The following is a 17289-nucleotide window of genomic DNA, read 5'->3' as shown; positions in this document are numbered from 1 at the left end:
TACCGATAACGCTATTAGCATTTAGTGTTCAGTGCGCTTTAAATATAGATTTTCGTCATGAAAGTAGTAGAAACAACTAATTTCCATATGTTTTTATAGCAAATAGTTTGTCAGTAATTAAGTTTCAAAGCATTTTTACGAAATATAGCATTTTTTTTTAGATATCTAAAAATCTTTTTTGTTTTTGTCAAGCGATTTGGAGGCTAGTGCCTTAAAGGATTTATCTTTAAATTGTCTTCATTTCAATCTGTACAAATAACAGAGAAAATAAAACTAACCGAGCAATACTTTCTTATAGATGCCTACTGATTAAGTCGTTTATTTTGAATCACTTGCCCCTCATTGATGTTGGTTCCAGCCTCGCTCGGGGCGTTGAATTCTCCATGTGAGGAAGCCATCCAGCTGGCTAATAGAGGGTCGGTGATTCTACACAGGCCCTAGTCTGTGATGAAATAACATACGAAGGGACACCTGGTACCTTCCCGCACCATTTAAGCTGAAAATTCACCAAATAAATTTTATCGATGTGACATAAAACTCAACAAAAAGACAGTTAAAACAAACTATTGTAATCCATTACCATGTTTTATTAGTATTAACATCATTTACCATAAATCTTAATCTTCAAAATCACAAATGAAATGAGATTTACGTTAACGCCATTCAAAAGAAAATCGATAACGTAACGGACTCTTAATCGTCTTATTACGTATAAATAGCAGAGTTAAATGACAGTTAACCGACTTTAATGGTAACATTTGTAAAATTGCCAATAGAGGGCTTGCTAAAATCTAAAGACGTCTTTTAGAGGGCGTTTGAAATTTAAAGACGTCTACTAGAGTGAAAGATGAAATGTAAAGACGTCTGCCTGAAGGCTTGTTGAACTTTACAGACGTCTGCTAGTATGATTTCTGAAATTTAGAGACGTCTTCTAGAGAGACTGCTGAATCTATAGACATCTACTAGAAGGATCGAGGAAATATAAAGACGTTTGTTGAGGGATTAATGAAAAAAAAAAGAAGTTTGCAATCAGCTGCATTCATAACTGAAACCATACGACCTTCAAAGCTCAACTATACACAGTGAACACCCTCTGATATTTATATAATGCAGAATATTTATATTGGAAAAATCAATTCAAAATTAAAACTATCCAATTCGTGTAGTCCGTTCAATTACTGTAAATTATCGCTAATCGCAAAATGAAATTGTATATCACTAAACTTTTGTTCCTCTCTTGTACACTCAAATCAAAATGTAATAATAACACTATTTTTACCATTGAATGATATATCGATTAATGCAAATTATTATAAATCAAAGGCCTGAATGGCCTGAGTCGGCTAATGATTGATGTACTGACAGTATAGTCTACCAGTTTCAGTTTGTTTTTAGTTTTTTTCTTAAAATTTCATAACACAGCTCGATATTTACCCAAAATATTATATCCGGATACGATTACACTTTTCTCCAGTTTGAACAATATATTTTACAAATTGTGATGATACGAAGACATTTAGCAGCAATTGGCAGTATCTGACATTGAAGTTTACGGTTAAATTACCTCTTATTTAAATCTTTTCATAAAAAAGTTATTTCGTTTCGTGAAAGCAGCCAAACATAGACGATCTACTTTCGATTTCAAAAACTACAAGAAAATACAATTTAATGTTTCGCCGATTTGTTTATTTCTCGAAAAATAAGAATTAAAATCATTTTTAATATCAGTAGTAACTAAACAAACCAGTAAGAGCTTCTTCTTCCGATAATTTATCCGTTTACTGACTGCAAAATTCAACCCACGCAAAGTTTATAGAAATCATACGATGCGTGTTTACGTTCAATGTGGGAGACTTAAGGCTGATCGGCTATGTTACCTAACGCATCCAGACGATTCAGATTTTGTTTTTAAAAAAGCATTGTGTGCGTTTCTGTAATTTTATATACGTTTTTATACGCTTAGAAATTATTAGACATGCGTATTTGCATTATTTCTATACGTAATTTACGCTAATACGCATCTTATCTGGAGCCCTGTGGAACTATTTTTTGTCTTTCGCTGGATGTTACCCAAGCTTTGTAAGCCTGCGCAATTCTTAAAATGCACATTTATGCTTAATGAGTTACATTCGAGAATTGCACAATTACAAGTCATAAATATGACAGATTACATCATATATTGGTCATAGCAAAGGGAATTGACACAACTTAACTTCATTCATGCAGTGAACTGATTGAAGTTTGAGAAATCTAATGGAACTACATCCCTTCACTGTGTTATTTGGTCCATTTAGAGAATCGTTGGATAGCAAGGACTCGTCAAAAGGCTTTCAGCCTTTAGCCGACTCAATAAAAATAAATGCATAAATAATGAAAGTAATCAGATAAAATGTTCTTTTATTTCATTTCAACCTTGATCCAATTAATTTTCACTCCTACATGTATCTTAGCACTTGAATGATTTTCATACAGAGTAAATTTATACACTTTAACTTTTGAATCAATTTTAGCAACATGGCGAGAATGAAAAGAAACATGGCGGATAATGTTGTTAGAAAAATAACAGTTTTAGTACCTGAACTATCTTAATTTGACATCATAATTAAAAAGAGAAGAAAAACAAAAAAAGGAAATGACATCATAAATGACGTCACTAATTCGAAAACTATCTTAATTTGGCATAATTAGCCACTCGAAAAAACAACAACAAAAAAATGAAAAAATAAATGACATCATAAATGACGTCACTAATTAGAAAAGAACATGACATAGTTCTTTTATCCAATGATGGCTTGCTGGTTGTCGGTATCATGCTTTGTGCAGTTCCGGTTGCAAAAATCTGCATCGCAACACATTTCACATGCAGGCAAGGACCGTGACGTAATAGTGTTAGAGCTGACCATTCTGTTGGATTCTTCAAATGCACATTCCTGAAAATTATGACAATTAAAGCAGGTGAGCATCTCTATAGATATTTTTTGTGTGTTAAATTGCTTTAATGATGCACCACTCAAGATTTATATCATAGTTTTCGAAAGCCAGAACATGCTTTTCATTAGTTAGTAATAACAACAGAAGGACCATTTTAAAGCAATTCAGTACTTTTATGTTTCTTTATCTATTTCATCTATATGTAAATAAGATACGTAGAAAGCTCCTGAAAGTGATAATCACTCTACTGAAAGCTGATTAAGAAATGATATATCTTAAACAATGCTTTGTCGTTGAATAAAGTCACATGCGAATGAATTATGTGACGTAATAATATGCATCTGAACGACAAACATCGAAATATATTTTTTTCGATTTTAACACAATATTAGGGGTTATTATGTTCAGCTTTAATTGGCGATATTCACCAACTACTTGGACGTTTTTTTGCGTGGTTTTGTCTCGCAGCGCTACGCCATGACGTTATAACTGTGACGTAGTGTACATAAAGTGATTTTGTTGCATAAACATTTCTTAAATAATGTATTACTTCCATTTTGACACGAAATATGTATTGCAACCTTAATCTGTTACAATCTGTTCATCATTAGTTTTTCAAATCATACTGTTTTTCGTTACTTATGTGTTTCAGAATTGTTACAAGCAAGGATTTTAATGTTACTTATTTACTAATGTGTATCAGAACGTTTACACACAAGAAGCGCAAAACAAATGAACTTACACATTTGATTGTTAAATACTTAATATAGGTCAAATAAACTGAGCATATATTTCAACGTAAATCTACCATTGACAAATTTGTAGTTAATGACATATCAAAATGTATGTCAAAGATATCAAACGATATCAAACTGTAAATTGCTTTCAAGCCGGCCTCTTCTCATTTAAAGAAATTGCAAAAATTAATTCAACTGTTGTTTTGTTTCCTCTGGTTTAAAAAATCGTTACACTTTTGTGCATGTATGTAAATTAATGTGTTTTAAAATAGATTGAGTCTGAGTAGTTGATGTCAGAACGCGAATCACTTACATGACTGGACTTGCAACCAAGATGGTATATGAAGTTCGATCCCCATCCCACTTCTTCAATGTGGCATTTCTAAAAGAAATGAAAACGATGAATTTATTTGGACACAACGCATATATTACTTAGTTTTGTTTTCTTAAGGTTGCGGACTCGAAATGATAGTTAGTAGTCTCATGCACGAAAACCAGAAAACAAAGTTAATTCAATCCTACAACCCGTTCAAGCTTTTGATACAGAATTGCGATCCCCGTTAGTCTTACATATATAACTGCAATTATATTATGTTATATATATATAAAAACGTTTCCAATTTGTTTTCCTTTAAAATAATTCGTTACAATTTACCTCATCTGAAGAACAGAATGCGACCTTGTGACACAGTTTAGGATCACTGACAAATGAACAGTCTAGGCACAACGGGCCCCTTGTCCCTATAGGTGGTAGGCCTGTAAAATCACATTTTAAATCTCAAACTATAAGAATATGTGTGAAACTTCGTGTGCGGATGTGAAGAGATTATAATAGATTCACAAAATGCAAACTTGCATGAACTTGAATGTAGGTAATTGCTCCTGTGTAAAATTGTGTTTATATGAGGCGTTTTTGAGGTTCTGTATAACTTAGTGATAAAATTTCACCTAAATATGCTATAACTAATTCAAAGAAATGCTGTTTTGGCTATATGCTTCTACGAGGTATATCTTTACAGCACGATTTGGTAAATGCATCTACACTGTTAAAACAAATAGATATATACCGTGGTCTCCACAACCTTGCGAGTTGCAAAAACTGCCTTCGCAACATTGCAAGCAGGATTTGCCGGATTGTGCATCAGCTTGGCTTTCCTGGCTGCAGATCTAAGAACAATCAAGATATAATTGTACAAAATGTGGTATAATAAAATGTTTAGTTATTCGTTTAAAGGAAAGCAGATCAATTATATCATGCTGACTAACATTTTGAACCGAGAAGTATTCCATTAAAGTAATGCTGTAAATGAGCTATACGTGAAATGAAAGCCCGGAATTATAATGCGATCTGTTCAATTAAGGATAGAGACTATGTGGCTCTGCAGAATATTACCACTACTTGTCGTTCATTAAAACTGTTAGGGCCATCTGCAAATAACGGTGTTTCGTTAGGCCGAATCGCCACCTGTCTGATAATGACCGTCCGCAAAGCGCGAGAGCACGATGACAAAGCATGAGACCACGACGGCGAAGTTCGAGACCATAATGGGGTAGCTCGAGATCACTATGGCGAAGCGAGATATGACGAAGTGCGAAATCGCAAAATATTCGTACTTTCGCTGTTCACCATTGTTATCTCGCACTTCGATGATGGCGTATGATGGCGTAATGTGAAATGTTTAAATATTTGTAACACTTCGCCATCATGGTCTTGTGTGTCGCCATCGCACGGCCAATAAAAGGAAGGAGCTTACTGAACACTGTAGCAAATATATTATATACAACAAGTTTGACTATAGTTTTAAATTCTAGAATAAAATCAATTTTCCAAGTCAAGAGTACTGACCTGTCTATCTTTACATCCGGACTTGTAGTACTGGTATCCTTGGGAATGTGTTAAACGTTCAATGAAACACATCTGCAAAACGAATAGAGTACAATGAATGGGTGTCATGAGAATGTATGAAACGTCCAAGGAAACACATTTTGGAAAATGAATAGAGTACAATGAACGTGAACCCTAAGAAGGTTTTAAATGTTCAATGAAACACACCAGCAAAACAAGAAGAATTCAATGAATGGTATCCATGAGAATGTATAAAATTTTAAAGGAAACTCGACTGAATACGATGACAGGTAGGCGTTAGAAAGAGTTAAATGTTCCAGAAATAGAACCGTAAAGCAAATTAGTACCAAAGTATGTTACACTGAGAAAGTTTATTAATTATGAAAGGAAACTCATCTGGAAAACAAATATAGAAAAGTGATTGGTAGCGCTTTGAATGTAGAAAACGTGCGAGTACAATGCAGCTCTTTGAATTTGCTAGACGTTCTACAAAATACATCTAGAAAAATGTGTTCAATTCACAGAGAATGTGTTACACGATCAATCGAACACACATGGAAATAAAATAGAGTACAATGAATGCTAGCCATGTGAAATTGTTAAGGAAACACCTATGGAAAACGAGTGAGTACAAAGACTGATCAGGAATTTTATTAGTTATAGACGGTGGAAGTTGTAAAGCAGATGGGGGTCTGCGGATCCTCCGATTTAGAATATTACATGCTACAGGAAATATAGCCTTTGGTCAGACCATTGTAGCAGGGGAAATCACTAACCCCACCACATTTATTTTAACACACAACAAAAAACACTCAAATGAGATAATCAAGACAATGAATTGTTGTTACCATCAGAATGCGTAAAAGCCTCAAGAAAACATAACAGAATAGAGTATAATGAATGTTAACACTCATAATGAGATAAACATTGAAGGAAACGCATCAACACAATGAATTGTTACCATCAGAATGCGTAAAATGCTCAAGAAAGCACGAGAGAGCATAGTATAATGAATGGCAGTCCTCATAATATGATAAACATTGGCGGAAACATAATGCGTAAAATGCTCCAGGGAAACACGAGAGAAAGGAGTATCATAAATGGCAACACTCAAAATGTGCTAATTTTCTAGAAAATAACTTGAGCACAATGCACTGTAGCCCTCGTAATATGTTAAACGTTCAAGATAACATATCTTGAAAATAGACATAATACAATTACTGCAAGTATACAACATTTTAGCTTGGTTTAACTGACTTGTTTGTTTGGATCTAATATTGTAGCGTTCGTCTGTATCGCTACATTTTATGCTGCACAAATATTTACCTTGTCACCAGAGCAATATTCTATGTTGTCACAATAGGACGGGGCAGACGTGTAATCGCAAGAGAAACACGTCAGATCCTTTGTCTGCAGTGCTGAAAAAATATTGTTTGCTTTTACTTTAGACAAAGCTAGTGATATCGTCATAAGTTAATAAGTTTAGTTGACTTTGAATCTGTAGAGGCACTCTTTACTTTTGTTAGATATTTATCTTTGTAACATGCAATATCTTTATCTTTAATGTACGCACTGAAAGCTGGGCGGAAAGTTATCAAAATATGAACACCCCTAATAAAATAATGTTTACATGTAAATTAAAACACACATTTCAAAATCTATTTGAGTTAATACATTTACATGTTTCGCAGTTCTGGCCGGTATATCCGAGAGGGCACGCACACGTGTAATATACTTACATGTTTTGCAATTCTGACCGGTATATCAGAGGGGGCACATACATGTGTAATATACTTACATGTTTCGCAGTTCTGACCGGTATCTCCGAGAGGGCACGCACACGTGTAATATACTTACATGTTTCGCAGTTCTGACCGGTATCTCCGAGAGGGCACGCACACGTGTAATATACTTACATGTTTCGCAGTTCTGACCGGTATATCCGAGAGGGCACGCACACGTGTAATATACTTACATGTTTCGCAGTTCTGACCGGTATCTCCGAGAGGGCACGCACACGTGTAATATACTTAATAGGTAGGTTGATCATCACAGGCAAATGACCCCTTTTGAGTTTGAGGTTAGTAGGTCAAGGTCACAGTGACCTTGAACAGTTAAACCGTTAATATACTTACAAGTTTCGCAATTCTGACCGGCATATCCGAGAGGGCACGCACATGTGTAATATACTTACAAGTTTCGCAATTCTGACCGGTATATCCGAGGGGGCAGGCACATGTGTAATATACTTACAAGTTTCGCAATTCTGAGCGGTATCTCCGAGAGGGCACGCACATGTGTAATAAACTTACATGTTTCGCAATTCTGACCGGTATATCCGAGAGGGCACGCACATGTGTAATATACTTACAAGTTTCGCAGTTCTGACCGGTATCTCCGAGAGGGCACGCACATGTGTAATATACTTACATGTTTCGCAGTTCTGACCGGCATATCCGAGAGGGCACGCACACGTGTAATATACTTACATGTTTCGTAATTCTGACCGGTACCTCCGAGAGGGCACGCACACGTGTAATATACTTACAAGTTTCGCAATTCTGACCGGTATCTCCGAGAGGGCACGCACACGTGTAATATACTTACAAGTTGCGCAATTCTGACCAATTCTGACCGGTATCTTCGAGAGGGCACGCACACATGTAATATACTTACATGTTTCGTAATTCTGACCGGTATCTCCGAGAGGGCACGCACACGTGTGATATACTTACATGTTTCGTAATTCTGTCTGAAACATCTTTCACTTACTTACATGTTTAGCAGTTCCGATCTGGTCCAGTGTATCGAGTTGACACAGACATCTGTAATTTACTTACATGTTTCGCAGTTCTGACCGGTATATCCGGGACGACATGCACATCTGTAACTTGATATTTCATCGGTACATGTTCCATCATTCATACAAGGATTGCTACTGCATTCGTCGATATCTTTGAGTAAATACGATATACAAAATGATAATCATTACCAAGTAAGTGACACTAGGATCACGAAACTTGATAGGGAGGTTGATCATCACAGGCAAATGACCCCTTTTGAGTTTGAGGTTAGTAGGTCAAGGTCACAGTGACCTGGAACAGTTAAACCGTTTACGGACGCTAACCTTCAAAACGCTTGGGCCTAGGATCACGAAACTTGATAAGGAGTTTGATTATGACCAGCAGATGACGTCAGTAGGTCAAAGGTCAAGGTGACACTGACCCAGAACAGTAGAACTTTTTTTTGCCAAATTAACTGGAGAATGTTTTGGTCTAATTTGATACAAAAGTCACTTATGACTGGTATATGACCCATAATTATTGCGTTGAGGTCAGTACGACAAACGTCCAGTGCACAGTGACAAAATAATTTCTGTTCCTTATGTAGTTACTGAATGCTTTAAAGGGGCATTTCATATTCTACGAGCTCTTGTTTACATAAGATTGCATCACAATGATTATATATTCCCTTTAATACGTGGTTCTATTTGTGTTGTTATGATACGATTCAAAAACAATCTTTATAAATGAAGTTTTATCATAGGACACTTACCTGTTTGACAATTGTGACCAGTGTATCCATGCTTACACACACATGAATATCTTGAGACTCCATCAACACAAGTTGCTCCGTTCATACACGGGCTGGTATAGCAGTCGTCAATATCTTACATTTCAAAAAAAAAATACCAGTTATCATTCCATGATAAAATTCAATGCATTTTGATACCTTTTTTTCTCTCAAAAACGAAACATGTGCATTGTTATTCTTTTCATATACCTTCAGATGTTTTAAGTTTAATACTAGTATTTCCATTTTTTTGTTATGGCGAAGAGTATCAGTTAACATACACAATGTACAATTTAGATATACAATATACTTTCGGAAAGGTTGAATTAAGTGTATGTGCAATTGGTATTCTAACATTTATCCCTTATTCATGGCCTTATCTACTTTCATCGATATCTTATTCAACCATTTATTTGCAAGATAAAGTCTAACATATGCGTCTACTCTAACATCTTTGTTTATCTTTCCAGCTTATTTATTAGTATCCTTTAGATATAACAGAATATCGTCTTGAAAATATAATATATTATAGCTGAACACGAACCTGTTCCGCAGTTGGAACCAGTGTATCCGGAGTTACATACACACTTGTAACTTGCGATCCCATCAACACACCTGGCGCCATTCTTGCATGGATTTGAGCTACATTCGTCAATATCTATAGACAATAAAGAATATTCATTATCCTGACAAAGTATCACTACAGCAATTACCTAATAATACTTTTATACAGTCAGATAAATAATTGCATCAACCTTTGTCTTGACATAAAAGTGTTTTAAAACGAAACATTCTCTAATCATAAGGTCGGACATAAACATCAACGTAACTGAACAAGACCTAATTTCCACAATGTGCCATCCAGCTTGCTAAGTACCACCATTGTCGTAAATTATTTATACAGTTGATTTTCGTGCAAAAGAAATTTGAAAGACTGTTTTGACATGAATACTTACTATGCTCACAATTGTGACCAGTAAATCCATTAAGGCACGTGCAGTTTCCTTCTCCGGAAATATATCCACCATTTTCGCATGTATACTCTGTAATTTACTCATTATGACTTGTGTTTAAACTTGTGTGTTCAGTTTACATAGAATTTGATATAAAACGATTATTGTGTAAACTTCTATCAGAATGTTTAAATTGCTTACCATACTAAAGCTACTAACACGTATTTTTGAACGACCTAATTATACTATTGTTGCGAAAAATTGCTAAATCAATAAATCTAACAAATGTCACTTATGTCAAACGTCTGCATTTCAAACACTGTTGCCTGCACTAGGGAACCGTTTCACAAACTTTTGAAAAAGCGGTTCAGTTCTATGTTATGAATTTTTAATGGCTAAGTGGATATAACTCTCTGGAACTGCACAAAAAAGGACATAAATTTATAAGAAGAAAAACATAAGAAGAAGACATGTGACAGGTTCCCTAAAGCAGGCAGTCTCGTATAAAACGCAGGATTTTTTTTGGGATACAATGGATTACCCATTACTTGAACCCTTGTTTTAAAACAACTTATTAGAAAGATATATTATTCCCTATAGTGACCTATACCTTTTTGTAGTAATGCGCACTATCATCCGTTTGCTTGACCTGCTTAACAGCCCTTTCTAAGAATGTAAAGATTTATGTACTGTTAACTATAATAAGAATTATACAAATCGTTGAAGGCTTTAAAGATTAAGTGTTATTCACTACCCTAAGCATGTTGTACACTGTCTGAACAGCGCTGCGCATGTACATTTGTACATTTCACTGCCTCCACTAACAGACTTAATCCAATAGAATCTACTATTACCTTAATTGGTTAGACTACATGCTTTCAAAGGATTTTCTTATAGATTTGACCGCACGGCGAATGCTGTGTCTTATAACCGCTATATAGTATTTTGTATTATAACGAAGGGAGCATACCTGAATCCTTATCGGCGAAGGAAAATCCTAAATACAATCCGAAGCCATACTTTTGTTTCAAACCATACAGTAACACTGAGAATCTTGCATCTTGAGATAGATGATTAAGTATGTGGTTACCAGGGGACAATTCCAGCGTAACTATACTAAAAAATTGTTTATATCATATATTGAAATATAAATTATCATTTTATGCCCTTTTTTTCTTATGTGCAGCTGTCATATTAAAACAGTGTTTTATTTAAAATAATTATACGTTAAACATCTGTCCAAATGTAAAGTAAGTTTTCCACTTAAATCATAAAAAATGTAAATGTGGTAAAGCAAATGGAAAAGTACACTTAATGTTTATGATTAAGGTAGCAGAGGATTACAAGGTTTGCGTGGGATATTCAATTCATACATTGTATGTCTATCATGTACGTAAAAAGAATAATAGATACGTGAAATTGTTGAATGGTGACGGCGGAGTCCACGTTCCTTGATTGTTCATGCTTGACACGTTCCTGCCATCAAGAAGAAGACCGTTGAAGTGATTGTTTTGTATCGTTACTGCTATCCTATAAGTAAAGTTTTTGTCCGGAAATGGCGTAGGGAATACGTAGTTATTGCTAAAGTGTGTAACCGCCGGCACAGAAGCCATGAATGCGTCCCCATAGTCTACATGATCAGATCTCTTAGCAGTGTATCCATACTGTATTACATTCAAAGGTTTATCCGATGTTATTACAGTAGCGTCCGTTCCAAATTGGAGCTCATGCATTCCTGTGAATGATACACTTCCTTGCGAAGTGGTATTTGAATATTTTACACTCACTGTAGCGGAAGTTGTGTTGGCATATAAACGTACCGCGTAACCAGATTTTGGTATCACAGGGGAAATAATAAAAGTAGTTCCGAAATATCTAACCGGAACTTGAGAGTCATACAGTCCGTCACAATCTATTCCTAATCTGCTTGGAACCGTAGTGCACATACAACCATACAAAATGTTTATGGCTTTATTACTTGTCACACTAGAAACATTCGGGTCTTGTGCTGTTCGTTGAGTGTAGCTCTCTAGTTTATTTAGTTTTTCACTGTGGTTGCCATTGAAATTAGTGACTGTTATAGTGGTGTCATTATTCAAACTTGTTATGAGAATGTAATTATACCAATTTCTGAAACAAAAACAAATACAAAAGTGAGGAGAAATAAAGGCTTTTGGGAATAATATTTTTTATGAATTATGCTAACTCACCATGAACCACCGGAAACACTAGAATGCTGAAAACAAAAATATATTTCAACAGGTAACCGGTATGATATGCGTACATAAGACCGACTTCTATGTTTAAGACTTTAAATGTCGTATTAGTCTGAGGCGAATGCAGAAAAGAACTTTGTTTGATGAAATGGACACGTCGGTATAATAACAACATCTAGACAAGTCAGAATTACAACCTAATTCTATAACCATACACTGCACTTAACTGCTAGGTACTTTGCTAAACCAAAGAAATCTGCATAGGTCTATTTGTGGTGCATCATCATTATTGAAGTCTGAATTCCAATTAAGTGTGAACGTTATCATATTTTGTGAATTGCTGATAATTCTTATTGCACTTATTGAATTTATTTGAAATTCCTTAAAATCAACAGATTACAATGGAAATCGGAAATATGATGAAAACTAGAAGCTGCTTTTGAGAAAAGCGCATGCCTCCCACAACTGTCTTATCATCTAGATTGGCATTTCTTCTCCATTATGTATCTGAGTCAACCGTATCACTGGCATCAGTATTTTCGGTACTCAAGGGCCATAATTCCGAAGTGCCTTAGCCGATTTGGCTAGTTATCGAACTCGGCCGATGACTTATTGGCAAACAATTTTTGTTTAAGTTTGGTGAAGATCGGATGAGAACTGTTCGACTTAGAACGCGGACAAGATTTGTGACAGACATGCACCAAGAACTGAATCACAGGCATCGGTATTTTTGGTAATTCAAGGACCATAATTTCGAACTGCCTGGGCCGATTTGGCTGGTTATAGAACTTGGCCGAGGACTTATTTTCAAACACAATTTGTCCAAGTTTGGTGAAGATCAGATTTACTGTTCGACTTAGAGCGCGAACAAGATTTGTGACAGACAGTCAGACATACACACACACACACGGACACACAGGCAGGAGTAAATCAAACTGTCTCATTGGAGTGGTAGGAGACATAATAACACATCTGTAACAAAATTTCTTCAGAGTTTGAAATCTATATTTGAAAAATGTTGTTGCTAAATTGTTAAGGTCGCTGACTACAAATGAGGCAGTGAAATTCAACTGGCTTACGGAAATGCCCGCATCATAACATCGACAAGCAAAGTTATTAATTGTAGATTGGCTCATCGCCAAATGTTTAATTTACGGTGTTCCGTTAGGGCAAGCGCCTGCTCCCTGTGAACGCGAAGCGCAAAAGTACAATGGCAAAACGCGACAGTACGATAGTGACAACCCGACAGTGCGATGGCGAAGCGCGACAGTACGATGGTGACAGTCCGTCGTATTGTCGCGCTTCGCCATCGTACTGTCGTGCACCTTCGTGCTTCGCGTTCAAAGGGAGCAAGAGCTGGTCTTAATGGAACACCGTAGTAATTTGCTGTTCAATTCATTCTACCTCTGTTGATATATGTTTTAATCGTTTTCTTAAAGTCTATTATGTTTTTCGTATTTTATACATTACGCCGCATGGAATACTAGGTGTGCAAGATCAGGTTTAGGTCTGTATTGTATTTCTTCAATACGTCGGCTACATCGAAATTAATATTTTTAAAGCACGTGTAAAATGTTAAATGCAGTATAGGTGTGATAATATTAGGGTATCTACACCTATCTCCGTGCAGCAGTAGGGCTGTCGTTATATTTCCGCCCTAATTGTTTTGGAGATTTGGAATCATTTTGCTGGAATACATTTATATAAAATTAATCAGTGGATTATTTAAGAAATAATAAGTTCCCAAACGTGGTTTATCGTAGAATAACCCGAGTTTTGAGTTCTTATGCGTAAAAATATATCACGAAGGCCGTAGGCCTTCGTGATATATTGTTTCGCATAAGAACTCAAAACCCGGGTTATTCTATGATAAATCACACTTGGGAACTTATTATTTCGATTCTAACACGACATACTAGTATCAACAGTGTTAGAAAAAAGTGGTAACTACTTTTTACGACCGCGCTACACACCTGGATCGGATGACGTCATTGCACGCGAGTGGTATATTGCAGAATAACCCGAGATAGATTTTGCTCTACATGTATATAGGTTATTTTCTGGTCGTGTTAGAATAAATATTTGATATCCTGACACCAACGTTTAAACGTGTATGCTTGAATATAAATTTACTTACGAAGAGACTGTTTTGTATGTTGGAATGACATAACTGTTGGCAAGAGTTTTCGATGGAAATACTACATACGTCGCTGCACTATGTAATTTATATCCTGCTGCATAAACGGCAACATCAGTAGTAGTTTCCACTTCAATAACCTTTATTTTCCTTCCCACGGATGATTGTATTATTGACGCACAGTCTATTTTCACGTGAACAACCCCTGTAATATATAGAGGATATTTGTTTGTTATAGTGTAAGATCGAAATATATTTCACCTAGTGAACACTATAATGTAATATCTTCACGAGTGGCGCAGCCACGAGTGAAAATGTAAATTTTGGTGTTCACGAGTGAAATATATTTCGATCTTACAGTGAAACAAACAAATTTTCTATTTATTTTATGCATTTTTTTATGGTTTTAACCAAAATATATTCAGTTTGCCCGCGCAACGTCACGTGTATCGTATCATAACGTGAAAATGTCGAGACGTCAGGATATCTTTGTAGAAAAATTATAAATAGTTCTATTACGTTATCTGATTTCTTTGACATTTTATTATGATAAAATGTAAATATTTATGATCCTTTTATTATTTTTATACATCTTTACCTTTACTGAAGAACATTTTGCAAGGAATTTCCTATCATTTATAATTCGCATCATTTCGCATTCAAATGTACATGTAGTTCTGTACGAGTGAAAAACTGTTTCAAACAGTGAAAATATCAATTTTATTTCACAGATAAATTTCAGTATTTCACAGAAGAGTATAAAATAAAAGGCATGCTTCTGACAGAAAATAAAACTATTCTGAAAGAACTTTCAAACATATCATTATAGGGATAGACAGATATACTTTTGATATGAATCTATCATTTATCTTTATGTAAACGCGAAAATGTGTATCAGCAAACCTTTGGATAAATTGTAGTTTCCAATTTGTGTCGTTGTCTGATCCACGTGTTTAGTAATTAATGCGTTTCCGTGGCCTTCGCTTGCTATATATATGATACATTCTTTGTCAGAGCCACCACTATAAAAGGGGGGAAAAGTCACCAGGAAGTGTCGACCTCTTGTATCTAAAAGTATAAGAATTTACGGTTAATATACGTGGATATGCATTTAGTACACTAAAGATACTGGAATTGTGTATGCCTGTCAATAAAATAGTTAACAGAAAAAGAAGATACAATTACAAAAAAAAAATCTCCATTACGTGCATAACGGTATTGATCTGTATACTGATTTAAAAATTTTAAATCTGAAGAAATTCTAATAATAGAAAACATTCTAACAGTGCTTCTGGAAAACAACTTTTTATTACGAACAAACTGTGAACAAGAGTTTGTTTTCGGTATTTTCATATTTGCCAAGCTTACTTTTTTCCTTCCTGCATACTTGTCCGCTACTTGCAGATATTTCAGTTGCAAACACGGACTGTAAAACAATAGGAAAAGATACATATAACAAAATTTGAAACCTCATCTTAACCTTCGTATGTATAGATACTGATTCATTTATTCAAGCCATTATAACGAATGATTTTAATTTATTTTTAGGTCAATTTTTTGTTAGTCAAATACTTGATAAAAGGTTATTGTAAGAACGGGAGGTAAACATGATCTAATAGAGAAATTTGCACATTCCGTTTCCACTTTTTTATATATCATCAGTGTCGGCCAGCAATACTTTTTCTCTTATGATTAGAAGAATACATGGTTAAACAAAATAATTACTCACACAAATAAAAAGGAAAAGGTATCCAACTGAGTTTCGTAATCTTGCCATTTTTAAAGACTTTATCGAGCTGAAATAGTTTTGTTGAGCGTCTGTTCTATTTCACTGTTAAGTGATAACGTAAGGATTCGTGTCAATGTTTGACATTGCGCCACGATTAAAAGTTCTATTTTCGTAAAACATTGAAAAATATCTGTTAACGGATTAAAAAAAAAGATCTTTTAAAAAGGAATTGTTGGCTTGTTGAAGACATAAGGTACACACAAAAAAATGAAAAGCAAAACTTGTTACAGTCTGATGTTGTACTTTGCGCTAAACAGCAATGAAGTGACCTATTGTTCAATAAAATAAATACAAATTTGTTTCTAATCTATTTGCTGAAGCTGTGTAAAGATGTTTTTGTTTTGTTAATCACCACCACCTCTTACCACACAAGCAGATGTTGCCGCAATATAGGCCCAGAAAACGTTCCTCCGCGATACCCATCAGTTTACTCTAGGGGCGTGTTCCGTACAAACAGAACAAATTTTCATTGATTCTATCTAATACTCACATGTGGATGTTCATGCTGATTAATGTATCCACAATAAAAAATGAAATAATCTTTACAGTCAAAAGCTTTAGTATTTATGCAAATTACTAATTTACTTGATAAAATGCCTGACTTAAAACGAACCATCCATTGTTTATGACCGAAAAAGGTAGCGTTGACAAGTCGATGGACTCCTAATATTTTCCTGCTTGTTTGAATTTTGTCTCCCAGCTTCTCCTTTTAGTTAACTAAATTTCATTCGGGACGCAAAATAACCGAAAACAACAACAATGGCTTGGAGCCGTAAGCCAATCAGGATGCACAATTATATGTTTTGAGTTTGACCTACTTGACTTTATTGCGTTTCACCTGAACTAGAGATTTATTTGCGACAAAATATATGAAGCATTCATCAACTTGACTACAACGACTCATTACTGCACCTGTTTATCTATTGGCACATGTAACTACCTTTAGTTAACGGATCTGACGTAATTTGTTCAACTGTCGGAAGATGCGTTGTTGCACTAAATACAAAATGGCGAAGAAAAATAAAAGAATGTTAAAAGGACTGTTAAATTACAGAACTTTTAGTGCTTTATTAAATTTATTATTCTTTTTGTGTTTTGGGTTTAACG

At 35.1% G+C, this 17289-nt stretch overlaps 1 protein-coding gene across 1 annotated transcript; it reads right to left on the bottom strand.

Moving 5' to 3' along the window:
* Positions 1-692: 692 nt before the first annotated feature.
* LOC123542475 (uncharacterized) lies at positions 693-16219 on the bottom strand. Its single transcript, XM_053531640.1, has 16 exons — positions 16123-16219; positions 15762-15819; positions 15297-15461; positions 14394-14598; positions 11454-12170; positions 11011-11156; positions 10044-10130; positions 9632-9745; positions 9070-9183; positions 8355-8468; positions 6841-6932; positions 5515-5586; positions 4736-4835; positions 4324-4424; positions 3982-4050; positions 693-2930 (listed from the first exon to the last, which is right to left on the bottom strand). The coding sequence occupies exons 1-16, from the start codon at positions 16168-16170 to the stop codon at positions 2778-2780; spliced, it is 2355 nt and encodes a 784-aa protein (XP_053387615.1). The 5' UTR covers positions 16171-16219; the 3' UTR covers positions 693-2777.
* Positions 16220-17289: the final 1070 nt, after the last annotated feature.

This window comes from Mercenaria mercenaria, chromosome 19, assembly GCF_021730395.1.
Source record: "Mercenaria mercenaria strain notata chromosome 19, MADL_Memer_1, whole genome shotgun sequence".
Lineage (NCBI taxonomy): Eukaryota > Metazoa > Mollusca > Bivalvia > Venerida > Veneridae > Mercenaria > Mercenaria mercenaria.
This window is presented reverse-complemented; position numbering and strand designations above follow the sequence as displayed.